At 44.2% G+C, this 27,915-nt stretch overlaps 1 protein-coding gene across 4 annotated transcripts; it reads right to left on the bottom strand.

The window, feature by feature from the left end:
• Positions 1 to 27,532, bottom strand: ZFYVE1 (zinc finger FYVE-type containing 1). Of its 4 annotated transcripts, none has more exons than XM_037393278.1 (12): positions 27,478 to 27,532; positions 25,566 to 26,435; positions 11,535 to 12,039; positions 9,406 to 9,620; positions 7,230 to 7,336; positions 6,164 to 6,272; positions 5,484 to 5,581; positions 5,261 to 5,378; positions 4,727 to 4,897; positions 3,796 to 3,976; positions 3,173 to 3,286; positions 1 to 2,103 (listed from the first exon to the last, which is right to left on the bottom strand). In XM_037393278.1, the coding sequence occupies exons 2-12, from the start codon at positions 26,058 to 26,060 to the stop codon at positions 1,871 to 1,873; spliced, it is 2,346 nt and encodes a 781-aa protein (XP_037249175.1). In that variant the 5' UTR covers positions 26,061 to 26,435; positions 27,478 to 27,532; the 3' UTR covers positions 1 to 1,870. The 4 variants fall into 4 exon arrangements, with proteins under 4 accessions (XP_037249175.1, XP_037249176.1, XP_037249174.1 ...); XM_037393279.1 differs by lacking the exon at positions 27,478 to 27,532 and adding an exon at positions 27,369 to 27,387; XM_037393277.1 differs by lacking the exon at positions 27,478 to 27,532 and adding an exon at positions 27,059 to 27,317.
• Positions 27,533 to 27,915: the final 383 nt, after the last annotated feature.

Genomic DNA, 27,915 nt, shown 5'->3' with positions numbered 1-27,915 from the left:
TTGAAACAGATACCAAAGATTTTATACAAGGAATGTCATGGCTGCTTTCTCTTTGTGCATTAACATGGTAGTAAAGCTACATGCATAAACAGCACACAGGGCACAGCCTACAAACCAAGAACACAGTGCTCACCCATTAAAAAAATAAAAATACTTTGAAGCACAGAATTATGCTGGATGTGCAGAATGCCTTTTAAGAGAGGATTTCTACCTAACTCATGCCTTCCCTTGGGCAACTGTCAGTTTATGGCAGACTTTGCTTACAAAAAACATTAGACAGTCCCAGTAAACTCAGCCAGTACCAAAGGTATCCCGGAACATCTTCTAAGTCTACTTCCATGTGTAGGCTGGATGTAGTTGTGAAAAGGCCATCACTTTGTATGTTCTTTCAGAGACAAAGTGAGAACCACTTGTTACAAGGAAAAAAGTCAGTACACTTGTTCAGAAGATAAAGTCTTTTATAGCAGTTAATTTAATAATACAGTCCTAAAACAGGGTGTTGGGCACTCATCTACACAAGAGCACATTTAATAAGCTGGGGAAAAAATACCACAGTTCCAGGACATTGCATCAGACTCCAGCCACTCCAAGAGGAGACAGTTCTCATGTGGTGGAAGAATTCTTGTCTATGTAAGCCAAGAAGGGAGAATTTTAGGCAGTTTAATCCACAATGGTCTCTTACTTCTTATAACTGGAACCACAAATCCACAGTACAAGACAGTATTAGTTAGGTTAAGTGCTGCTTTTGAGAATAAAATAGTGAATTCATTGCAGTCCTTCAATAAAAGGATGAAGTCCAGTGAGTGCCAGTTGCTAGGAGCAAAGAAGAAAGGTTCCCATTTTCCCGGTGGATTTGTAAATTTGTATTATTAAAAAAAAGGGAAGTCAAATCTGTGCTGTTTCTATGCAACCGCATCTGAGAACACAGAGGCTCCAGGATCACTCAAACAGTGGGGGAGAAGAAAAGCCATCACACCCCAAACTTCATATTTCAGAATTGCCTATGTCACTTGTCCTCTTGTTCTGCTCTGGACAAAACTTTTAACTGAAACAAGCTAGCAGAGAAACTTGAAGAAAACCTGAGTACATGAGAACATTGTCAGGAAGAGCAACACCCTCCTACCTTTTGATATGATACTGAAGTTGAAATGGCAAAATCAGAATGCTCTGCCTTGTGCCGTATGATTTGCTTTACCTTTCAGAGCTCTACTGGTCTCTACCAGGGGGTCTGCTTCAACTTGGTACCTCTTGCACTGCAAGACCACTGCTCATATCACAGTTCATACAAACTTGCTGATGAATCTGGGTTTAATCTTCCACGGCTAGAAGTATGGCACCTCCAGGTGTAGGGCTGGTTGAATTACCAGGTATAATTCATAAATCAACACTGGAGATTTCCTGGCAGCACAGAGTCCAAACCCTCCTCACAGGACATCGTGATCAGCAAGACGTTCCAAAAGAAGAATCAGAAGGCCCTAAGTCTGATCCAATATACTAAGGAACACCACCATCCATCATGTGAACTAGGAATACTCAAAGCTTCATTAGCCAACTGTATATTCTTAATATACTAAATTATACATAGTTGATATATTTGTTTTTCTTTATTTGGAATAAAATACACTGGATTTTGGTTTGCTCATTTACAAGGGAGCTTTCTCTCTTCCCCATTTAATTTGAAATTAAAACCTAGAGGCTGAACGTAAGCTCATTCCCAGTGTTCCAAGATGGATATAACATGAGAGGAGGCCAGACACTGGAAACATGCACTCTGGCTGCAACAGGTTAAGAGGTGAAAGGGAGACCAGATATTTTCATTTGTAACCCTGAGAACATAAGGAATTGCAAAGATCTGGAGAAAAGCCTGGGGTTAAAGGTCACCAGGCTTTTTATTGCAGTTAAAGCAAACTCGGACTGGGTGATCCCATCCACGAGAGGGAACCGCTCTGCGGTCATGTGAGCATTCGTCACAGAACCCCTGGCCACAGGCCCGACAGTGGTGTTTGGAGAGTTTGATACTGAATTCCTTCCGGCAGTTGTGGCAGTGCAGGATTTCGTGGTCTGGTACCCAGTATGCAGGTCGGGCAGCATCTTTTACCAGACCTACGGAGGAAGCGAGGTGGGGGGAGGAGAAAGAGGGAGAAGAATATAATCTGTGAACATGAGCACATCAGGAATGTACTCCAGTGGAAGCACTCACACACCGCAAGTTATATCACTGCCATTAAGGGGAAGAAGACCTACTGACAGAATACTTCAGTGCAATGGGTAGCCATTTAGGCCATTCTGCCATTCTCCCATGCTCTGCTTCTCTTCAAAGGGATAGACTGTCTCTCCTTAAATGGTGGCATCTTCTCTTAAGCAGACTCTTCTAGAGGTTGAGACAGTTGCCTTTCCCTACGTTGTTTCAGCCACGGCCAAAAAAACAGAATCACCAAACCAAACTTTCAGATATGCATATACTGTCTGCACTGAGAAAAGGGATTTATTCTGCCTTTCATTGAGTCGGACAAGGGTGATGCCAGCACAAGCTGCAGGCAAAGCAGTGGAACGATGATCGCTGCAATGAGTAGGAAGTCAGGTCCATCAACAGAAGATTCAAATACAAAGTATTTGCTGACATACCTGAACTGCCACCCAGCACATGAAAGAGCAGCAAATGTTCACTGTACTAAGCTCACCATTAAAAATCACGTTACTGATTACTTTCCTACCATTACCGACCTGGACAACTTCAGATTCTCAGCCCTCCCTTGCAGAAGTACCGAGTACCAGTAATATCCATGAACACATTTAAAAGGCACTCAGCATCTCTGGAAGAAAACCAAACCTGATAAAATGCTTCCTAATTGGCCAGTCTTTAGGGAACCCCAGGTGGCAGGTCACCGCAGTGATGCATCAGGGGAGCACAAATTACTCACAGCTCGGTGCACACAGATTTGCACAACAGGGAGAAAAGAGGAGGTGTGAACTGCAGAAACAATGTGCTGAAAACCAAGAGGAAACATCAAGCAAGAGAGGTGCAGGGGGCTGCAGAACTCTCAACCAACAGTGGTAACATAGTGGAGGGGTCAGCCTGTCACAGACTCTTGAAGTTTAATCAGAAGTTTTGCTCTGTGAAAACAAAAATGCCTCTAGACAAAAAAATCCATCAGAAGAGATCAGAGCTTACCTAAGGGAATGTCCATGGCTGTCACCACTGCTCCAAGAGTGTTCTGCACAGCTTCCCCCACCTTCCTGGCAATAAGTGTCCCCCCTTCCTCGTCTGAAGGCAGCTCAGCCACATCTGCATGACACAAGAGTAAAGGCCTCAACACCTAGGTCCAGCACGATTTCTGCCAAGTTTCACTTAATTTACACCAGCAAAAACCAGCAGCAAACCCAAAGAGCAGCTCGCAGCCTCTCCTCAGCCTTTATCTTCCACATCCCCAACCTTGGATTACAGAGTTCTCGCTTTCATTTCAGCAATAATGGACAAAATACACACTCTGCTGAAAGAGCAGCATCCCTGCTCTGATGCTAGCTCCACACCATCAGTAGATGCCAAAAAAACAAAGTAAAAATCCAATTAGAAAATAATTTTGTCAGGGGGTCAGGTATCTGGTAGCTTGTTGCAAGGGTCATCTTCCTGCCAAAAGGCACTGAGCTCGTGAGCTTCCCTACTAAAAACTCTGTACCAAAGCCCACTTTGAACACTGTCTACACCCAATGGGAATGGTTGTGACCCAGAAGCCAGGGACAAAGGCTTCAGACTATTGCCCAGAGATAATTCTGTCACAATCAACTCAAAATTACCTAACTGGATGCCCCTGTTTTCATAGCAGTTGTCACACACACGCACTGGTGCTGGTCCCCAGCCTCGCTCAGGCACTGGACGAGTCTTAGAAGAACAGCCATCACAGAAGCCCTCTCCACAGGCCCGGCAGTGATGTTTAGTGTCGTTATCTTTAAAAGGCGTGTTGCACTTATTACAACTCTAATCAGAGCAACATAGAAAGAAAAACTGTTAGCTTGATCTTCCTTAATAGAAAAATAAAAAGCAGAATCCCAGGATGGCAAGACTCAGACTAAAACTGTGAAAAATATAGTTACACTTAAGACTTGGGTGCTATCAGTCGTATAACTTCACCCTAGGGAAGCAATTCAGACAGGTAGACGTACAGCAGTTAAGCCAATAGATTGCTATGATCCCTTCATTCGCGATCACAACTAATTACAGACACATCACGCAGGGCTGAATGATGGATATTTGATCTTTGTGGGGGGTAAGAATTCAGAAGGCAGTTTTCATTAAAGAAGTATCTGTTCCCTGCAAGACGCAGGGAATCCTTTCCTAGTTAAATTGCAGGGGCCAGCTTGTTGCATCTGGCACGAAATCAGTTTAATCTGCACCTATAAAAATAGTACTATCAACTGCAGTAGCGAGTTGATGTCGATTCCTTGCTTTGAAGAGCAAGTTCATGCACACTAGGATTTTCCACAATACTGCTGGGAGAGGAGCTCACAAAAAGTAGGGAGCAACAGTCTCTTTAGCAGGGCTGGGCAGAGACTCTGGCTTAGTCAAGAATGGGAAGAGCTGAAAGCATTTCAGTTCTTAAAATTGTAGAAGGGCTTGCTTGCTGCAATAAAACAAGACGCATCTGGAATCTGCAAAATACTGTATTACTTAAAGGGTAAGGATGGTTTTAGCTACACAAAGTGTTTCTCTACAGCAGCTGCTATTTACCAGGATCTGAGAGTTGGGTCTCCAGTAAGCTGGGGCAATCTGGTCTGTCAACCAGGAGGTCACAGCTTTTGTGGGTCCCAGGCTAAGTTCAGATACTGATTGTGCCATGAAATTCATCCCATCCAACAAACGCTGGGCTGCATTGTTGTTGTCTTTCAGAAATCCATCAGTCTGGAATTAAATGGATATTCATTTGAGAATAAAAACAGGAAAACTTTTTTTTTTAGATGCAGATGTCTGTCACTCACTGCTTCTGTTAACTGGAGGGCAAGCAGGAGCAAAAAATTCACCAGTCCTACTTTGAAACACAGGGGTAGGTTTTCACAGTGTAAACACGTTCATAAACTGTAACTTAGCCATTTCAAGACAGCCAAAAGATGACTGAAGGCCCCTGCAAAGGTTCTTTTAAACAGCAGAGACATGAACCAGCTGTAATGAAAGCAAATCCATTTTCTCCATCAGTGTCCAGAAGAATCAACATAGACACGTGCATGGCTGCACACATACACAAAGACTATTCAGCAACCAGCTTACCCCTGGCCAGACATGCTCAATTTCTGTCCTCACTACAGTGTTCACAGGATCTTGGTTGCCAAACCAGTACTGTCGGCTGCGGTACACCACCCCGCAGTTGGGACACTCGATCACATACCTGCAAAAGAGGAAGACAGGTTACCTCAGTGAGATACTGGAAGTCCAGCACACCAGGCAACGTGGAGGCAACAGACAGCAGAAAGATCTTAGCTGCAGTACTCACCCCGACCAGGCATACTTGGCAAGGCCCAGCCAAGGGGAGTCAGTGGAAGCAGAGGTTTTTGGCACCACGCTGACCTCCATCCCTCGTTCATAACAGGCCTATAACACAAAGGCTCAATTAAAGCTGCGTTCTTCGGAATCCCGGACTCCAGGTCTCACAGCTGTTTGGCCACATAAAGCATATAACTTGGCACACAGTTGTCTCCACAGCAAAGGAGAGCGCTCATCAGAACCGATTTAAAAACAAAACAAAACCCGCTATCAATAACGACATCAGGGAAGCATTTCTACAACAATAAAAACCATTATGGTAGCTGAAAACTTTCCTGTTTCCTGCATGCACCCTTCAGAAAAATTGGCTAATACCAAGCAATGGGCCTAAGCAAATAAGAAGAGTAACCACATCAGGTATGTAGAAGGTCAACATCAGCCAGGCTGAAAGCAGCTGGGTTCACAATTTAGCTATCAAATGACACACAGCACACAGAGCTGATGACCTCTCCAAGCAAAACTGGGGATCAATTTTTCTTGTTAAAGCCACAAGCACCTCTCCCATTTGAAAAACTTGAAGAAAACAGGCACATGCCTGTTTTCCTCATTCCATCATGAAATGTTTCCTCATTTCCTGGGCCATCCTTTCCTTCTCCATCCTTCAGACCTTATCCTTGCGTCACTACTCACCTTGCAAGTGTAGACTCTGTTATCATACTGGTGAGAATATCTGCATCGGCTTTTTGATTCATGAGGGACTCCTTCCTTTGCATGGTTCATGCTTTTCTTGCAGCCACACCTGAGTATGCAAAAGCAAACCATGAACTGATGCTGTTAGATATGGGACAGATGTCACCAAAAGTTAATTCATGTTACTATCTTGCATTTGCATAGACGTTTTAACCCCAAAGCATTTTCACAACCGTACATACAGCAATTACATCCTTTATCATTGAAAGGCAGGCTCTTTGGAAAGAGGCATAGCCACTACTTCACAGTACAAAGCAGTGCCACACAACAATTTAGTGCAGGAAACGATCACTGTAGCCAATTTAAATGTCACAGAGAATTTTAGGAAGGACTAACCAAGTTTGGAAATTGACCAGGACAGAGCTAACACTGCAGCCCTTGCAAGGAGCTGCTAGAAATTCTCTAATGAGTGCAGGAACATAGCACCGTATCACATTTGAAAGAAAATGTTTCCAGAAGCACAATCAGCCATAACATCATGCTGCTATAGCGCCTCACAGACCCAGAGCACTGACTGCCATCTGCTGCTCTTTAAGGCTCAATCTTTGGGCTCTTCACAGAGAGCCAAGCTCTAATCAGACCTGGGGCTCCACTTAGATCTAGTCACCGAACGCAGCCCAGGTCCATGATGCATGCTTTAGGATTGTTTATACTGTTTAGGTAATAAAAATGGCAGGAAAAATCATCATAGGAAATGTCAGGGGATTTCTTCAGACACTCCTTTCTTCCCACCCTGTGTGCACTGGGGAGAAGATATGGGCAGAACAGGTTTATAGCCATACACAAAAATAGAGTAGGCAAAGACCATGCATCCAGCTGGGATGCAGCAATAACAGCTGTGCAATTCATATAAGAGTTCAATTTCTAGCTAATTTTGCCTGGAAGTACTAGCTGATGACAGGTCATGTCAGGTGTCAAGATGTCACAGACACTTTCTGTTCTCGGGCTGCAGACCAGGGCAGCACTATCTTCTAGAAGGATGAGGGTGCATTTCTCATCTACTTACCCACAGCTGAGGCACACAGAGGAGCATGTGAAATATTCATCTGGAAAGAAAGAGCTGTGAGCCATCTGGTCATCGGGGATCTCCCCACTGAACCGGTCACTTAGAGCCTGTCAAATAGAAAAGAATGAACTGGTAAGGGACTGAGAGCAATGCAGACATTTTAAGAAAGCTTTTGTAAGCAAAAACATGGGTTCCCTACTGGAGGGAGAGGCAAGAGAGTACACAGCTAACAAATAATTTCTTACTGATGTGGAAATCAAGACGACAATTAGAAACCAAGAAAGACAACAATATTGCACTTATATGGAAGTGACCTGAATGCTTGTAAGATCCTTATTCTTCTCTTCTCTTCCTGCTCCTACTTTGAATTTTATAGTAGAAATGTGTGGTAGAAGATCACATCTACCTCTATGCATACAACCCATGCCCACAATAGCAGGGTTCTTGCTAAGAGGGCTTTGCATTCTGGAAACCTCCAGAAGGAAACTCGGAGAGTAAATTCTCACAGTGAGTACATGAGGACACATTCTTGGCCCCTCAGCTCAGAAAGTGCTGCCCTGAGTTTTCCTCTGGTCTCTTGAATAATTGTTCTTCTCTGGTGAAACTGAGACAAAGGGATTTGTTTCCTTTCCTGGGAGCATCTGTTCGCAGATTAAGCCAGTCCTTAGCCCTGACACACTTCACCTTTTTCAGTTCTTTTGGGTGTTATGGTAAAAAAAAAAAAAAAAAAGTTAGCACTGGTTAAGGGTTTTCTGGATTGAGATCTCTGAAAATATAAGGTCTAACTGTAACTATTCCTACAGCTGAGGTTACCATAGAGGCTGCCTGCTCTTCTTTTCCTCCCTCTCCCCTCCTCCCAGGGAGTAGGGGGGGAGCATCTCTGCTGTCTAACAAGGGTTGCCCACACAAAAACACAGACACGTGTGTATCTCTCACCACAGTTTCTCTCAAATAAAATCTCTACACAGACATCGGATTTCAGAGAATTTAAAGGAAATTAGCTTTAGGATCTCTTTTCAAGCTTGACTGATACAGGCCAACAGATTCAGAAGTTAAAGGAGGTGGACATAGGTCTCTAGCAAGCCTTGCGTCCTCAAGGCAGTGAAGCAAAAAAAGTTAATTTCTAGTCAGTAGTGATCTGAACACAGCCTCTACTCTACTGGACACGTATTTAAGTATACTAGCAGCTATATCTGAAACTGAATTACTTTATTATTGCAACAAAGTCCTAGAAATCAAACTGGAACTAACCACTCCAGCTGTTTTTGCCTTGCTGCCTGTCTGCTCCCTAATGCAAGGAACTGTGTACATGCCACCCCAATACTTCCCTCTGTGTTTCAGCTACCCCAAATACAGAGCAGATGGAATTATCTGCTCCAACAGCTGCAACTAACATCAGAAAAAACTGCTAACACTACCTTCTTCTGTAGATATGCCCCAGCTCTGCCCACCCCTTCCCAATGACAGCTGTGCTCTTCAGGCCAATGAAAATATCATGCTTCTCAGGTAGTGGTAGCAATGTGCAGAAACCCATAGGACAGACTGCAAATTTGAAGACCCAAAAATCTCTCTGACATCCTAGTGAGTGACCTTTCTAAGAAAATCACCAGCTGCTTTCTCTGTTTTCTTTTTGTCAGCCTTCTGATCTGACGCTGTACCTGTGAAATGATTATTCATTTGGCTTGATCCCACCTTGTTCCCTACCTACCAACACATCTCCTTCCTCCTTTTTGCCTCATAGCCCTTGAGTTACACTACACTCAATGCTAGGTTTTGCCAACCATTAACTCCCTCCAAGCCTTCTGCATTCCCTCCCCATGTGCTGAGGCCATCCTTGGGAATTTCACCAATAACTCCTTCTGGGCCTCCTATCTGTCATCAGTTATTTGTTTCTTTCCCAGTCGGTTTCTTCCTGGCCCAATTTTTTTTGATTTTGCTCTTCAACTTCTCTTGACCTTTCAAGGTCTTTGCCAAAAGTTTTAAAGTTAAAAAAAACCCCAAACTACCCAGCCTATCCGGCTGTTACACAAAAGTCATCATCTTCATGGAAGATCTGCTTTACCTCCAGACATCGGCAACATCACTAGCTCCCATGCTCTACCTTTATTAGCTGCCACTGACAGTTACTAGCAACAGCGATACAAATAAAGATCGTGATGAACTCTTCTCCACTTACTTTTAGTGCTTTGTAGATAACCCCAGGCTGTCGAGGTGACCGAGTGGTGTTGTTCTCCAGCTGCTGCTCCACAGCTCGCCTAAGTCCAGAGAAATCTGTTGGAGGATTGTATGTCCTTGTTCCCTTGTAGTGGATTGAGCTGAAAGCCTCAGGAAAACAGCTTAGCTTCCGAAACCGATCCTGAATGAGCTTCTCAGGAACCTCAGAAGGATGATCTATATATGACAGCATCAGCAAGTATATAAACAACTGACCGTTTAAAATAATATTTAAATTGCACAGTGCTTTCAGCACAGTGCTAGTGTTTTCCTAATTACACCCAAATACATTTGGAATGCAGTTATAATTATATTTTACAAGAAGGAAAAGAAACAAACTATTTCCAAAAGCAGTGTCTGCTTTTGATACACAGCTTTAGATCCTAAAATCAAGTTCCACAGGTAAAACCAGAAACATGTAGGTTTGGAAACACAGATATCCAGAAGCAGCAGCAATTTATGACATAATATAAGGAAAATCCACATCAGCACACTTGTTAGATATTCACACCAGACCACAACTTGGTATAGCTAGTCATAGCACCCTGGTAAGCGGAGGACATGAACTTTACATGGGCTGCTTATTCTCCACGCCAATCCTACAGCAAGGAAGGCCAAGCCTCTATCAACCCTTTGTACCTGGCAAAGCACTTCAGAACTTTAGCCATTATCAGGTCAGACTGCAGAGCTGACCACATTCTTCTGCCTGCTTCCACGTACCAGTTGTACACTTCAGAATAAGGCAGGCCCCTTCTTCCCTGCCCTAAAGCTATATAAACACACTTATCTCAACTATCCATTGAGACGGATGGTTACAGCTTGCTGCAAATCCATATGTGAAGAGGTTTCTTTCCTATTCCTACCATGATCAGAAGTTATCATAAAAATATAATTCTACTACACTGACTTTGCACGCAGGTGCAGCTATCATTATGGGTCACTAAATCTGACCTGCTGAAACAGCAATTCAACAACTATATGAAACTTTGCATGGCTAGTCAGCAAACTGCTATGTAAGAAAAGGAACTGCCTTGGCAGGTAAGTTTAAAGCAATTAAGAAGTCACTTTAATAAGAGCCAGAAAGAATGCCAAGTTCTTCTACTAGCTCAAGAACTTACTGGTTAGAAAAGCCAAAATGAGAACGTGGGCCAGCAGAAAGCTGCTGTGGTATTACACAGCCGAAGACTCCTACATGTTCACAGACAGCAGGACTGAGCCTCAGCCGGTGCAGGCCAATTCATTAGGGCTCTTGCTCGTCAAAGTATCAGAAAGGGACAGCATAAAGAAAGGTTTCATTGTGCCATTTGAAGCATGGAAAAAGTGGGGCCAGGAGAAAAAATTTAGATCCCTATACAGTCAAAACCAAAACATGCCGTGACTTCAATAGAACAATGCATTTCACTCAGACACACCAATAAAATAAACAATTTAAATATGCATAATCCAGTATGGCATGAGCCAAGTTAAAAGTACTGGTGAAGAACACTGAAAGTGATGGGAATAATACTGAGCCAGGCCTGCTGCTTTGGCCATATCAGATACTTGCACAGATAAAGGTGGCATCAAACCATCTTCTCTGTGCCACCATAACCTCAGCCCCAACCTCACACCAGCCTCAGAACGACGTTAGTCCAAAGAATTTTAAAAAGTAGAGTGAAGTTCACCAGTTTCATTATTCTTCCTCATCCCAGTTTCTACACAGAGATTTGTTAGGTTTTTTGCAACATGATACGCCATATCCCTGCCAAAACCCCAGGGTGTCTCAGTTTTCACCTTCGTCTGCCATATCACACATACTCATGATCTTGTATGATGACCCCTCCTATGGCTGGCAGAACTCCCATCATGACTAGTCAGTGCTGATGTCCAGCTGGCTAAGAGGATTATTCTTAGCTGATATGGGGTAGTCAGATTGCTATCAGGGAATGGTCTGCTATTTCCATAGCCTGGGTCCCAGACTGGAACAAGCCAGACTAAAATGCAAACCGCATCTTTTACATGGTAATAAAGAACACCGAATATTCAATGCAACCTGGCAACTTATAGATAGCACTTAGCACATCGTAATTCAGTTTCTCACTGCCTACTCACCAGAGCCCAGCAGCTTGGTGTACACAGTCTCATGAAAGATGATGACACCTGGACCCAAAGTTGACAGAGGAACATCTAGGCCACAGCGGGCTGTGGTAGCTTTTAGCTCCTTAGTGAAATGTTTTAAATAAGCCTCCGAGGCATCACCAAGGAATTTGAAGAGATCATTGTGGAGCCTGTCAGCACGAGTACGGTAGATGACAAGGTCAGAGATGGCCAGGACCTTCAGCAGCAGCCGTGTTCTCTGGCTCAGGTTCACAGTAGCCCCCAGGAGGCCCTCTGTATCAATTACCACCACTTTGCGGACAGGGTCATAGGCTGCCCAGACTCCAACTGTGCAAGACTCTTGGGCTGGAGACGTCTTGAAGACTTCCCGGCCATAGAAGAAAGTGTGGTTAAGGGTGTGAGACTTGCCATCCCCCGTGTTCCCAAAGATGGACACTACCTTTAGATGCTGGTCAGGACTGCAGTCCAGTTTCTTAATAAAGTCTTCTTCATTCCTTACCTTCAAAAAAAAAAAAAAAATTATAACTATGCAATTGGAATAGACAACACTGGAAACACAGCTGGTTCCAGGATTCATAAGATTAATGAGAATGTTTACTTCCTATTCAGATTCTATCATAAGTTTCTGAAGCACCAAGAAATCCAAAGAAAAATATTAGAAAGCAGTTCTGTAACACACACGCATCAGTGGGATTCAGGCTGCTCCATCATGTAGCTGTTTTGAAACTGATGCCTCACGGTGATTATCTGTCTAGTGAAACCTCTTGTACCTCACCTCATTCCCTAAGGCAGTCCTTTCAGGGCAGGGCGCACAACCCTACTTCCCCGTCTGCCAGAACAACTGCTTGGAGCACGGCAAATGCTCTCAGTAGCACTAGTCTCCTGGCAAGCATCCAAATTCAGGCACAAAACAAGGGAGTGCTTTTGTCACCTTAACTTGCCTCATCCACAGAGGCTGAGCACCTGTCTAGGGAGAACACACTCCTCCATGCAGCTGTGCTGCATCTGTGCACAGCCAGGGCTCTCCAGCTGATAGATCCTTCCGCTAAAAGGAGGGGCAGAGAAAAAGAAAGCAAAGTTGTGCGCTGGAGTCAGCTGGTTGAAGCAGGTCAAACTGGCTTTTACAAAAGTCCCACAACTACCTCAATGATCTGTTTCATAATTTTATGCATTGTGCTTTCATTAAAAAACAAACACACACCACCACACACAAACACAAACCCAAGAAAGTATAGACAGCCTTCAGCAGGTAACTTCTCTTTGGCTTCACATGGATTAAGTGACACAAATCATGCTATTTAGGTTAGAGAATAGGGCATTTTCTGTTCAGGTACTAGAGCAACAGGGAACACATAAACAAGCAATGAAGCAGGTTAGGGGCTCTGTACAAGAGCCTGCCTTGGGTTTGTTGCAGAACACAGCCTTGGCTTTCAAAAGCTTCATGCTTTCAGCTATGGTTGTTTATCACTTGCTTTTTCTTCTTCCAACAGGTTTTATCCATGTGTTACGTGACTGGGAAGAATATGACAGAGGCACTTTTTGAGAAGGGTTAAATTCACCTCCTCCATCACAATTCCCTCCAGGAATTCCCATCCACTGAAAGGATCAGGGCTTCCATCCCTTCTCACTGGCCTCTCAACTTCTGGAAGCTCCTTGGCTATTCCTGGCCCCCCTCCCCCAAGTACATTTGGAAGGTCTCACGATATGCAATCCACAGAAGCCATGAGGTAACAAATGGTTTCTTTCAACAAGTTTATTCTTAGATCAGCAAATTAGTTTAAGACTCAGTCAGCCCCATTTTCTCTGGTCAAATCTATCAGCAGCATCTAGACTTCGAAGGAAAATAAAAAACCGCCAGCGTGCCAAAAAATAAAAAATAACCAGTGTGCCAGACTGTGGTTGGGAACAGCATTCAAAAGAGAAACTGTGGACTGTAAGGCTGCAGTAGCTTCTCCCGGACTCAAAACATTCAGGGCAACCTGACAGTATGGAAGAAAACAGGAAACAAATCAAAATGCTCTAACAGAAACTTTTCTGGTGTCTGTGGGAGACCATCAAGATACACTCCAGTTACAGGTGCAGGAGAAAGGGTCTGCTTTTTTGGTAACTGTGATTATTAGCTTGTCATCAGGAAGATAATTTTAGACAACAGATGCAGTTTCTCTTAATGTCTCTGGAGATGTCTCTGTGGATAAAAGGAAGTTCTTGGTTCATGGGATAGCTCCTATAAACATTCACAGATTTGATAATAATGTTATCTGTATGTAAGCAAAAAGAAATACGAAAATCTTGTTTAATTTAACCCCCACCTCCCAAACTTATTACCATAAGGGTGGCAGACCCTCTTTTTGCTGGAGTCAGTGGTTATGTACTCCCTGGATGTCTCAAAGAAATAGCAGTCTTCAAACAGCTGCTTAAGGATTGGCAGGACAACTAATAACTATGGTCTTTTAGACAGCACTGGTTGTTATTCCAGTATCAGTTTGGGAGAGTTTGTGGAAGGGGCTGAGTTAGTAATGTCAGAAGGCACAAAAGACAAGGACCACAGCAGTCAACTCACACAAACTCTACTGCAGCTGAAATTGTCCCAAGCTGAGCTAATGCAGATGTCCACACCAGCAGCCTTCTTTCACACTCAATGTACGTTAACTTATTGCGGGAAGAAGAGCTGGATTGCTGAGCCAGGCAGAAGAAAAGTTGGTTCCACATCAATAATCCAGGTCACTCCAGCAGAAAAGTTAGACTGAATATCAAATCAGGCACCCAAAGCACTGAGCTGTTACCCCCTTTGAAGGCTCTAGGCTCTTTCAGGCCTCCTTGCAGGACAGAACTCAGGAGTGATTTGGACAAGCAAGTCACCCAGGAGCACAAGAATGCACCAAAGTCTAGCTAGTCCAATGTTGAGTCTCACAGGTCTCAGCAATGGGTGAGAAGACATGAAACAACTAAATGTTTCCTGGCATGCTTTACCAGCTCTCAGTAGTCAGATGTCAAAGGACTTCCCAAGCACTGGTTGCATCTAAAGACTCATGTTCGGTAGAGAAGTAGTAGACATAGCCTCTAGGAGGTTGTCTAACCCCTTTGTGAACCTAGTCATAGTTTTGGATCCTACAACATCTTGTTACAATAAATTCCATGGGGGGGTAGGGGGTGGAAGAAACAAAACCAAAACCCAAACCAATACAACCAAAAAAAAAAATCCCTTCTTTTTGTTGAATACGCTCATATGTCATTGGATGTTCCTTGCTTTTGTGTGCTTGTCTTCTTTAACCACTGTTGAGCACAGGGATGATACTCTCAAAAAAACATCCACAACAATCCCTGTATCAGTAGTCGAATTTTCCTCCCTTGAGGAAGTTCTTTAAAGACATTCAAAGTCAGAGTGGGTGTAATAAGTGTCAAAGTACTAATACTCCTGGGGCTCAAGTCCCACTTCTCAGTTTTGCTTCTCATCTCTAAAGAAATTTGCATGGTACCACCTTCTGCTGCATGTGCAAAGGACTCATGTTTCCATAGCTGTGTCCATTCCCACGTTTCCAGAGTTCCACATCTGACATGAACAGTAGAGAGTAAACATGAAACCTTCCTTAAATTGCACAGCTGTGTCAATCAAGAATGCAAACTTTGTATGTCTAACCTAAGGACAAGAGGCATCTCTCCAGCCCCTTCTCTATTTTGCCATTTCCAGCATCAGAGACTCATTTACACTTTTGTTACAGCTCTTAAAAGAATATTGTCTTCTAGAAAGCACAGTTTTTACTCCATCATGGGTCAGAATCCCAATTAGCCTTCTTTTACAGTGTTAACTACATTTCTGTTAGCAACTGTCATCCAGCCCCCCATGCAGTCATTCCATCCAAGTTAAGCTGAACTGCAGGTGAAGGTCTTCAGCAGGAAAACCAGAAGACTGTACAGCTAAAGTCCTTTTTAAAAAAAGACATAAAAACTCATACCACAGTGCCATGGAACACACTTAGATCTGAAGACTCGTTGCCATCCATACTTGGAAATCTGTTATACCTACCGTAACAAGTTTCCTAGATCCAAGCCATAACAAAAGTCGAACTGTGTAGGAAGAGACAAGAAACAGGTTCTGCTAAAATCACATTCCTGCCTATGAATTTCTTGGAAACAATGTAACTGGAACAACAACATGTTAAAAGCTTAAGAACAAGCCCCATAAAATAGAACAGTTTCCAATGACCTGTACTCATACAACTTTAAATCTGCCTCCGGGAAAAACAAACATATTAAGAGAATCCAACATTTTTACCAGAATTTTCTCCTTTTAAAACTCTTTATGAAGCCTTTAAGTCTTGCTAATATTCATGGAAGCAGTGCACAAAGCCCGAGCTGTGCCACGATGACACAATAGCTCAAAACAAAAATCAAGAGTGCTTAGCATAGTATTTACCACAGCGCCTTCATTTGCTAGTCTTACACCGTCATTTTGACTTACATTGGTACTTGCTTTTGTTGTTGCATTTTGAAATCTTACTCTTTGCTTGACCTGATTTTAACGGAATATTTTCAATAACCAAAATAATTTTCTGCAATCAAGAAAGATACCATCATATAAATCATTAAATTTCTGTGTCATTAGACTTATCTAACAACCAGCACACGACAATATCTTCCAATACACAATCACTAAACAATTAGGAGGATATAAATTTAACACACTTTTCAATGAATGGAAGAATAAGCTACAAGATTTGTAGAAGCACATCCAAATATATACCAGCATAAAATTGCAACCATCTGAAACAAATCAGTCTTCAAGCAGAAGCGGTCAAAACAACCAAGTGGAAAAAAAAACCCCAAACAACAACTATTTCCCTTAAAGTATAATTTAACACTGGCTATACAAGCAATTCTGCTCACAGTTCAGAAAACATTTTAAAAAAATAACGTTTCCAAGAATTCAAACTAACACCTGAAAACAGGATGCGAAATGGCAAAGCAAGCTAAAACAAGATCTGCAACCTTTTAAGGAGACAATTTTAGGTAATTGATCTTAAGGACAGAGTATCATGTCAATCATTAAACCTGGAAACAGAACAGATCTGTCAGATCTGCCCACCTCAACACAGACTACTTTACGACACAGCTTCTAGATTTTGGCCGTTGTGTTTTACTCTAAAAAAACTGAGTTCCTATCCAGAGGTAGGTGCATACAGAAGTCTTATGGGTGCATGCCTAAAGCCCTAGGTTCTACCATTAGGTCATTGCATCAGAATTTCAGTGCACATTGAAAACAAGAGAGAAACCTTTAAAGCAGATTTCTTCAACTACAGCCTGTAAGACTAATCTGAGAAAAATAACCTGCACTACAGTACAGTGCTGCCACCAAAATTCACATCTTTGCAGAGCTCCCTCACAATGACTCCTGGAAAGGTAGTGCATGAATGCAAAGAAGTGCAGCTGGCTTACCCCAGCAACTCAAGTGCAACAGCTATTATACAAGCAGCTGGAAAGTCCCTGCTTTTGCCCCAGGAGAAACTTTTGTTGATATTCCCAAAAGTTTCTTGCTACCAAGTGAGAAAAAGGATTGGGTAGTTCCCTGTGAGGAAAAGAAACTCTCTGCTATGAAACCCATGACATCAGTAGAGCTGTGAGACGGGCTCTAGACTATCATAATTCAAATGTTGTTTCCACTAAGATCATAGACTAATTCAGGCTGAAAGAGACCTCAAGAGGTCATTACTCCCTCCTGGCTTTCAAAGGCCTCCAAACAAGAGAGATATTGATCATAAGCAGGTGCTCATGAAGAATCAAGGCTGACTTAAGTCCAAGCAGCTCTAGTTTCCTACCCTAGTTTGTCTCCTATACCTTTTCTTCTGCATGACTTCCCACAGAAAACATTATTTACGCCATTACTTGAGTGTTCCACATACAACTTAAAATCCATAATCCAATTACATAGCCATATTTGGTAGAAAAATAAGTGCCTCTGAAACTTAAATTTCCTAAAAGCCTGATGAAAATAAACAGCAAAGAAAAGAAAGATGCTAATAACTTTTCTGAGGAAAAAGTTTGTCTCTTGTCCACTCCACACAGCCAAGATACACTAGTAAGCTGAGCAGTCATGCCCATACTTGCTAGCCAGTAAGCATGCTGGCTGGCACGTGACAGCACACACGCTGCTTCTTCCCCAAAAGAGAGAAGATGTGGATAAGCACTGGATAATGGGAAGCAGACATCTCAGAAATTACTTTATTAATTCTACTGCTCGAAGAGTTACTTTTTATGTAACATTTTATGTTACATAAACATTTATTTATGTAAACATTTTATGGTAGCTTGGGAAAGCTTTCCCAAAAGGGCTGCCTCAATGGGTTAGTTTACAAAATTGCATATGTCATACCAGCAGTTACAATCTGTTGTTCAGGAGTAAGTTATTAATCATTGACCCAGCAAACACTTAAATATATTTATCATTATTATGCTCAGTAATAACTTCGACTCCAGCCAAGCTGGCAGCAGACATCAGCATTCTCAGGATCGGAATCCTAGAGAGGCTCAAGCCCAAATTGAGTGAGCTGACACTGGATGCAGGGACAGCAAAATAAAGGAGGAGACAGGCACACCCTGAAGATTTAAGGTTAGATTCCAACACTCCTCAGCTTTAGCTAGTTTTGACCTTATTCCCCATGCTGGGTGCAGGTCTGGCTCAAACAAATGGTTTCATTTGGATTAGGGGTGTTTTCTAACCTCAAGTTTTTTGTACCTGCTATTTGCCTTCACTGCAGTACCACCTACAGGTTCTGTTAAGATTTCTCATCCATGAAAACAATATCCCTGAACTGAAAAACTTTTTCAGACCAAAGTTAACCTGTTCCTCCCCACAGCTCTAGCAAAGGAATTAAAGGACAATATTTTTTATGGGTTTGTACAGCACTTAACAAGATTGAGTCTTAACAGGACCTACAGGTCCCTGCAACGAAGGGTGGAGGCTGCCCATGTCTGGGGCCCATGTCAATCTATTACAGGACTCTTTCCTGAAAGAGGCGAAGAGGTAAGAGTTAAATCCTGCTTAACAACCCTACCCAAAGAGAGAGAGCCTATTTCAAAGGTTTTAAGACAGTGGTAGAAAAAAAACTTAAGGGGATGGAAGGTAATCCAATTTGATTGGACTCCTCCCTAACGCAAGAAGCAATATTGCCTAAAATATTGCTATTACCAGGTCAGTCACCCTTGTAGATGGAGCAGAGTTACATGAAACTGCTGAAAGCAGAAGACTAGACAGCTCACTAACCTGTTTGCTAGCAGAAAAACTAGTTTTGCAACAACTCAAAACTAATAAAGACTTCAAGGTAAATGCAACTGCTGCAGAAGTAATGCTAATTTAAGAGTGTCATCTAACTCTTAAAAAAGAACAGTAAGCAATAAAGCAGAAATAATTATTCTGTATCCTAAGTACTTTTCAAGTTCCCCACAGATGTTAATTTGGCCACACAGCTACCAATTACCACCCCAACATCACAGCTGTAGCAGCAGAGGTCACATTCAAGTGAAGAGAGTTGCCCAGAAGACAGCAAGTCAGCGAGCAAGTTCCTGCTGTACCTATTGGTCTTCCTCAGCACTTGGGGTAAACAGATCACCTGCGTGGACACTACTCCGTAACACTGTCTTTGTTAAGAGTCTTTTAAAAACCTTACTTGTATCACTGTTCCACTCTTCCTAGAAAACAGTTACTTTGGTTATTTTCCCAATTGCAGGGTGTTTTGACAGGTAGGCCAAAGGACTGTGAAACTTCTGGCTTTATGCAATCATACAGCAAGGCATTAACAACCCAGGTAAAAAAGTAAAGGGTAAACTGCAGCAACACCTGCCTCCCAGTGACCCCTGCAGAAGGGACAAAGTGGAGAAGATGGACAGGGCAGAGGGCTGCAGGAGAGCAAGCTGCCAGATGCACCCCACACAAAGCACTCACAGCCTACTCCTGCTGGCAGCACCCAGAAGCCCAAAAGGATTCACTGGATACAAGCAAAGAGAGGTACAGCAGAGGAAGCGCTAGAACACCCTCTTTCTCCCAACAACCCTACTGAGGCTCAGGAACTCCTCGAATGAAACAGTGAGTAATTCCAGAGTGGCTTGCCACCCAGCTTCTTTCACCTGTGACATGCTCTCCCTTGCTTCCACACCTGCACTCATTTCAGCATACGGACAAAAGAGAATGGAAGCAAGCAAGAGATTTTACTTTAATTACAGCCCAAGAGAACCATATCATGAACAAGGTACAAAAGCAGTGCCAGGGAAAAGCAATATTTAAAAGTGGCTGTGTTCAAATTAGCTAGGAGTCAACCTGACACTGGTAAAGGTGCTGTGCCTTTGTTGAATGGATGGCTCCTCTCCCATCTTCTAAAAATACTCTTCAAAATACTGGTATATGTCCAGTGGAAGAAAGAACACTACTAACCAGCAATAGCTAAGCAGTTTTTCTACTACTTTATTCCACGGACTGAAAAACAGTGTGCACTTCAGTGCAGGAGAGAGAACTGCAAAACTGATAACAGACTGCGATGGGAGGAATAATGAAAAACACCAAAGTAATAAGGGGAAAATTCCTAGACTGTAGGACAGCAAACTCCCAAAAATACTTTGGCAAGAAAACCTCTCTGAAGCACAAAGAGAACTCGTTAGTAGTACAGCAACAATGAAGGACAGAAGTTACATATCCTGATCAGACAGATCACACTGACCTAAAAAGCTTGGATTTCTTCTTCCTCCTTTACATCCATAGCACATACACCAGCTGTGACTCTTCACTTTACAGGATATGGACTAAAATTCTCAGAAACTTATAGCTGACTGTGCTACCCTAAAGCACACACACACACACACAAAAATCCCCCAACAGCAGATCAAGCAAGAGTGTCATAAGAACTAGTACTATTTGCTAGACAAAAGCTTTTCTACTAGGAGGCAAGCCATAAGACTTGGCGATTGTGATCTTCTCTTAGAAGACATACATTAGCTTTCATTGACTGACAAAGAACACGAGTAGGAAGAAGCATGCCTAGTAACTCTCCATTCTCTCATCCCTACACTTTTTGCCAGGCTTAAATCCATAGATAATAAGGAAAAAATCACAGTATTTTCATCAGGCTTACAGTGAGAGTGAGAAGAGGAAAGCAGCTACATCCCTAAGGAGTTATCAGTCTGTACGTGTCACTTTTCACAAGGTGGGACAGAGGAGGACACGTGGACTGTTAGAGGCTGGTTATTTAATGATTGTCTAAAATGGTCTGTATTTAAATAAGAGCTACAGGTCACACGGCATCATCTGAACAGACTGCAAAGAATTATATAGATCCTGCTCAGTATTGCTGAGGGGAAGAACTTAATCCTTTAGGTGTCTAACCCTGTTGGCAGGAATAAAAAGAATTCAAAGAATGGTGCTGTATTTAGGAAATGGATCTCTATTGGCAAAACAAAAAAAGTTTATAAACTTCTAACTGCTGCTTATAAACTGCTAACTGAAGAAAGGGAGCTCACAGTCAGTATCTCAGGGGAGACCCAGAAATGAATGTATGCTCCTTCCTCCCCCACAAAATTATACTGCTGGGGATATTTTTTGTGACTAGCTAAAGGAAGAAGTTTTTTTTTCTTCCTGTCTCCTTAGTAAGACAAGCTACAAAGTCAGTACCTTTTATTTTTCTTTGAAACCCAGAGATTGGGTAAATTCTTGTGACAGAGCTAATTTCAGGTCAAAGATCAGTGAACTCTTTAAGGCATGCTAGTAACAATCAAGCACATCCCCTATCTTCTGGGGTCAATGAAAGACTTTTTCTTCTTCTATAAGGTGTATGTGCTGAGTCCTTAATTATGGCTTTGGACAAAGTGTTATCACAGAAGCCACTAGTGACACTACAACCAAGTTCTGATCCTGTGGTAAGAAGTCTCAACATTTGTTCTCCAAATTGTTATGTATTGCTAAGCATTTCTTCTCCCCTACCTCAGAAGTAGTCGTAAGTAGAGTTCGCTGTACAACTGATAGATAACTCCCTGCTTTATGCTAAAAAGCTCTATTGCAAAGGTGTTGTAAAAAGACAAAAACGGGATACTGTTCCAGAAACTGCATAAATGTAAGTACAAAAGACAGATACAGACCAGTAGAAAAGTTCAAGAGACAGTGAAACAGTAGCAGGACTTGAAACAACTATCCTAAGCCAAGTTGTGTTTTTATTGTTGTACATTTCTGTGGTTTTCGTAATAGATCCATGAATACAGGGGAGTTTTAAAACAGATCAATTAATTTTCTAAGTTCTTAAGGGAAGTGCCTCCTGTGAGCAAGGGGCAGCACTAGTGACAGCACAATACCTGCTTGAAAATTCAGCAAGCTAGAGGCAAGAAAGAAAATCTGACATCTTGACAGAGAAGAACAGGAGATTCAGCTGGGGGATTCGCACACAAAAAAGAAGGCGGCATGCAGTTTGAATTTAACACAGCAAAAAGGAGATGTGGAAGATTTAACGAGAGCAGCGTCAAGACCAAAGCAATTGCCTGAGGAAGTAATCCCCACACTATCATTGAGTAGAGATGAGCAAGGAAGACAGACTATGTCAGAGCCAATTAACAAACAGATGCTGCAGTTATCAAGAACAATTTGATTGAAGTCTCTGCTTTAGATATGTAATAGATAAGGCCAAAAGTTTAATACTGTATAAAGAGAAACTGCATAATGCTGCATAAAACTACCACATAAAATACTACATAAAACTGAGAAAAAGGACCTAGAAGGACCTAGAATGGGATCTAAATGGCAGATGATGCCAGTTCACAGAACATGGACAAGATTTATTTTCTGACAGAAGAAATCAATAAGGTCTTATGAGGGGCGATAAGTCCTTGGAAAAAGGAAAGGCAATTTTGTGGTGTAGGTCAAGAAGGCTGGGGACTAACACACAAGTTGCAAAGCATTACGCTGTGTGGTGAGACAGCTGGGGTTGGACTCCACGAGTACCAATCTCTTTCTCTGGTTCTTCTGCAGACTTGTGGTACAAACTTGGATTTAACCCTTAACAGCATTTTCTTAACATGAGATAATCAATCTGTTTCTGAGGTGCTCAGATATAGCACTGTTATGATCAACGTCACAGAGAAGCTTGCATTTCACAGATCTGAACTTCAGCTACTATCAGTTCTCTACAAACAAATGCTTCACAGGTGGTTGTTTAAAATGGGACCTTTCCTAACTAAGTGGGTTTGAAACAAGCACAAGAAGTCCACAGCTTTCTGAGCTTATGGTTATGTCTGCAAAGTGCAAAAAGCTTTGAGCAGGCCAGTACATCTGTGCAACATGGCACAAAAACAGTTACGCAGATCTCGGAATTATCGTAGCCGTATCACTGCAGTGCTGAGCCCAAGCTAAGATTCTCTACTTCTCAGCTAAACTAATTTCCTCAAGCACAGCTCCTTATGGATTAATCTATATTGCTTCTGGATCTTGAACTAGCTCAGTTATCGTTCACATGCCATAAATGTCCTTCAGTTTCAGAGCTACCACCTCCAAGAACCCAACAGGAACAATGAGATGAAACATAACCACTTGAGCTTAACAACTCCAACTTCCAAAGGAAACCAAAAAAGAAATCTCTTTGTGTTCCCATGTCATTGAACCACTTTCCAGTCAGAGGTTTGTAAATACATATACATCAGCGAGTTCCTTGATCCATCATGTTTGATCAGCAGCATAACTAGTTCTTCCTAATTTTGTAGGACTAGCATTTCAACATTTCTATGGCAGAATCTACCACTGATAGCAAATCAGCAGTTTCCTCTCTTATTTCCTAACTAATGCAACAATCTTCAAGTTCCAAAGGTCAAAAACCAGATGGTTAAAGATAGCTGGACACCATAATTCTGATTAATCCTTCTCCTGTCTGCTGAAGCTTAAGAAATCACACACCATCAAACCCTGAATCTCCACATTTCAAGTTATTACTATTTTGGCATTTTGGTTGGTTTAAATAAAGAACATTCTTAGGATTTCTCCCCAGGTAATCAGCAATAATCTTGCTAATGGCAAGCACAAAAACCTGAGGATCACTTTCCTACAGCTAAACTGGCTGTTCAGTATTATCAAGAGCAAAAGATGCTACAGAAGATGTCTTCAGAGCTAGCTAGTCATCTTGCAGCCCTCTCTAAATAAAGGTCCTCATGCTCACTAGCAGACACATCACTATAATAGCAAGCACTCTAAGTTCCAGCTGCCAGAAAATATTTTAATTGAAAACTTCTCAAACTGCTTTGACACTGGCTGCGAGATGTCATGTGAGTATTCAGCTATGAGGAAGAGGTCACTCCAGGTGAAAGAGCTCTGATTTAACATCTTGATAGTGAAGCAAGATCATCTTTGGAGAGCTTTTCCAACCCTGTTCTGATCAAACGGCTATGATGTGATAAAGGACCATTGCTGTCCCAATAAGGAAGTTGGCTTTACTGCCTATGACATTTAAATCTCAATGCACTTGCTTGCAACAGGCAGCCAGAAGTCCATCTCAATAAGGCTTAGAGATGCATGGGTATAAAGATAATTTAAACCAGTACAACTACACACAGCCACAGCTTGTGAGCAGCCTTCCAGGACATCCCTGTTCCAAGACATTTCAGAGCTTGCTCTAGTGGCTACATGAAGATCATTGAAAAGTCTGCATCTTAAAGTAGCAGTTGCATCTGCCACGCATTACAAGGAAATGTGTGTGTGCTTAGGGAAGACACACAAATTCCAGACTGCTACTACACCTGAAACTCACTCACTCACTTTACAGTCACTGGTGTCCTGCATTGTGTGTTTTCTGTATCAGTGCATCTTAAGGCCTGTTATATCCTTTCCTCCCTTGCCCCTTCAAAAGCCATGAGAATTTGTCGATCAGTACACCCGAACTGACCAAAATGCAACCCAAGTATCTTGCATCTATTCTATATTACAGTATAATTACAGCATGCATCTATATAGACACACACACTCTTCTATTGTATGGAATAGATACAAGATACTTCAGTCACGTTTCCTTGCAATGCGTGGCAGACATTGACTGTTACTGTGATGGGTACAAATAGCTAATTGACCAACAACCAGAATATCATCACAATTCTTTTTACCACTGGTAGTATGGATATGTCAAATCAGAGCAACCAGATACTGAGTCTTCAGGTGACCTCACATTTTCTTTCAGTGTTCCCTAAATGAGGTTAAACATGAAAGATGCAAATTGGAAACCAGAAGATGAAGCTGAATTTTTTGTTGTGTAACTAACCTGCTCTGTGACTTTTACACGTTGCTTTTTTCACATTTGTAAAGTATTTTTACATTTGTAAAGTATTTTTACATTGTAAAGTGCCAACACCAAATGTAAGGGCCAACAGAAGAGTTCATTAATGGCATAAATTGAGTGCCAGACTCTCCAAAATGTCTCCTGAGGAGCTGTTCCTGGTCAACTAGTATTTCTATCATTATTACCAGCAGGCATACCCCAAATTGATGGCCGATTTCCTCCTTTTTCAGCAAAAGGCTAACAAGAAATAACATTTGTGACAAGCAATACAGCTTTAACCACGGTGTCTGTAGGACTCGGATGACACGCTTTGGATGCTTATTTCTACTTTATCCCATTCCTAAAAATCAGATGGATTTCCTGATGCTACAGGAGAGTAGCAGGGAGCTGTAGTCTTGCATTGCATTAGACTTGGTGCAGTGCCCACTCCTAGTCATACAGTAGGAGATTGGCTGCCAACATTCCCATTTGCAGGATACCTACTGCAATACTCTCAGTTCAATTTTGTTCAGGAATGATCAGCATCCTGCACAGACAGCTCTTATCTTAGTTGTGTGTGTCTCAGTACAGCGTCAATTCTTTCACCAGCTTCGCTTTCCAAGCCTCTAACTGGCTATCCTCATTTTGTTACGGTTGCTGCCAAGTTACACTTCAAGTATTAATCATGCATCACAGCAGCCTGCTAGACTAAGATAGAAACTGAAGGATCTCACCCATGCAAACAAACCACAGCACTGCTTACCTGAATCTCCTCAGTTTCATCCACCAAGAGGAAACTCACAACTTTCTCTGTCATCTTCCTTCTCCTGGTCTCCTCATCCATTCCCTCCTCTTCCTGCTCCTGGACTTTGCCAGCATGGTACACGGTGACAGGGTGCTTCCTTCTGTTCCCCCCAGCATGCGTTCTCTTCTGACACTCCACGCAGAGGTTGATTTTGCACACCTGGCACCTCACTGCTGCTATCTGCCTTGAGCCCGTCATACTGGCGTGCATTATGTTCCCATTGGCACCTTTGCAGGAGTCACAGTATGGGACATGACCGGGTCTTATACGGGTCCGTTCGTGGTTCCGTAACCTTTCTGGCTGATGCAGCTCTTCTTCACAACGCTGGCACTGTAGGCTCCGGCACTCATCACACTCAAAGATTGCTTCATCTGTCCCACTGCAAACATAGCTTTCCTGGCACAGGAGCGTCGTGTTCTGTCCTTTCTCTGCAGTTTGTGTGTGGGCGCTCATTTTCAGACTCCTTTAAAGCAGTGTTTTTCCCTCCTGTTTCTGCTTTGAACAATGAGGTGTATAGAAGGCAGTTGCAAATTTAGTATTTCCACAGGGGAAAGGGACACAACAGGAATGCTGTCTGTACTTAATTTTAAATAATCAGTAGATGTTTCTGTAAGCGTCATACACTGACGTGCCTCCCAGGAAGAGTCTTGGTGACTGCAGCTGAAGTTTTCTTTCTCCAAAATAAACTTAAACGATGTGACTGGTTTCACAGACTGTTATACCCAAATGCTGCCAGACATTCTGTCTCTGCTCAACTGCGTAACATGTTTTCAATGAGGAGAAAAAACCCCAGTGTTGGGTACTTCGGCAGGCAGGGCAAGTGTTCCCCTGAAGGAGAGAGCGGAGGGAGACAGCTGGTGAAGAGGGGCAAAACGAGCTGCAGGGACTCGAAGCGCACACACATGTACACACACACTGTCAATACTAGAAAATTCTCCGCTTTCGCTCCCCAGCTAGGCTCCTCCTTCAGAGTTCACAGCATTTATTTGCTGGGAATTTCCTGATGCACTTCTCCCGATAAACAGAAATCCGCTCGCTTCTTGTGCGCTCCTCCCCGGAACGCCGGACACCGACGGCTGCCACGGCCGGGCTGGCGGATTCCCCCCTCCCCGCCCCGGGCTGCCAGCGCGGGCCCCCGAGGCCGGCGCCCGCTGAGGGCCGGCTGCGCACCGAGCCGCCTTTGTCTCGACCTGCTGCCGCCCGGCGGCGCGGGGCCCCAACCCGGCCTGCCCGCACCGGCCCGCGGCCGCCCCCCGCCCAGAGCCGGTCACACCGCGGGCCGGCCCCGGCACCCCAGCCGGTTCCACCGCCCCGGCAGCGCTGCCCCGCGGCGCCCGGCACTTGTGGCGCGGCCGCTCCCGGGCGGGGCGGGGCGGGGGCCCCCCGCGAGCCGGCCGTAGTTACGTAAGGCCGGTGCCGGCCGGCGCCGCGCCCCCGCGCCCCGCACCTACCTGGGGCTGCGCCCAGCGCGGCGCCGTCCTGCTGCGAGCAGCGGGCCGGGAGGAAGGGGGAAGCCCCGGCTTCCTCCCGCCGAGCGGCGGCGACGGGGCCGGGAACAAAGGCGGTGCGGCACCGGGCGTCGCGAGCCGGGCTATTGTTTACAAGCCGGCGGCTACCGTTCTTCCCCTTCCTCCCGCCGGCACCCGGTGACTAAGGAGTCGGGTCCCGGCCGCGGCTTCCTCCGCCTCCCCCCACCCCCGCGCCCACCCTGCGCCCGGCGGAGTGTCCCGGTTCCCCTCCCCCAGCGGCCGGCACCCCGACCATACAGGCGAGGAGCCCGGCAGGGCAGGACCCGCGCCCCCTCCGCCCGCTCCCTTCGTTGTCAGCCGGGATCAGCTGATCGCGGGGAACTTCAGGGTTATTTTCTCACGGCGGAGACGGGAAGGCGGCGGGCGGGGCGGCGCTGCACGCCGGGAGATGTAGTCCTGGGGCCCGGCCTCACGGGGCGCCGCCGGCGGGCTGCACCGCGCCGCGGGGCCTGCCGGGAGGGGTGGTGGCCGGGGTGGCCCGGGGCGGTGGGGCCGGACCGGGACGTGTGGCCCCTGGGGCGCGGCGGGGCTGCGGCCGTGGCGGCTCCGGGGACGTTACGGGGCGCAGCGGGGGAAGCGCTGCCCCGGCGGCCGCGCCCTGAGGCGGCGCTCCCGGCCCCGGAGGTGGCGCGGCGGCCCTGGCTCGCTGTTCCCCTTCGCTGTACGTTCGCCCCCTGCCCCGCGGCGGGCGGGCTCTGGGTGGCGCGGGCAGCCGCTGCCGGGCGGCCCTGGGGACGGGCGAGGCTGCGGGCTGCCCTGCGCCGGGGGTGTCTCTGGTC

The sequence above is a fragment of the Falco rusticolus genome, chromosome 7 (assembly GCF_015220075.1).
Source record: "Falco rusticolus isolate bFalRus1 chromosome 7, bFalRus1.pri, whole genome shotgun sequence".
Classification (NCBI taxonomy): domain Eukaryota; kingdom Metazoa; phylum Chordata; class Aves; order Falconiformes; family Falconidae; genus Falco; species Falco rusticolus.
Note: the sequence above shows the minus strand (reverse complement) of the source record. Positions and strands in the feature narration are given on the sequence as shown.

Coding starts and splice junctions, on each gene's coding strand:
- ZFYVE1 (XM_037393278.1), bottom strand. CDS start 26,060: ATGAGCGCCCACACACAAACTGCAGAGAAAGGACAGAACACGACGCTC. Junction 9,621..11,534: donor CACCAAGCTGCTGGGCTCTG/GTGAGTAGGCAG, acceptor TGTCATATATAG/ATCATCCTTCTGAGGTTCCT. Junction 3,977..4,726: donor GACCCAACTCTCAGATCCTG/GTAAATAGCAGC, acceptor TGCTCTGATTAG/AGTTGTAATAAGTGCAACAC.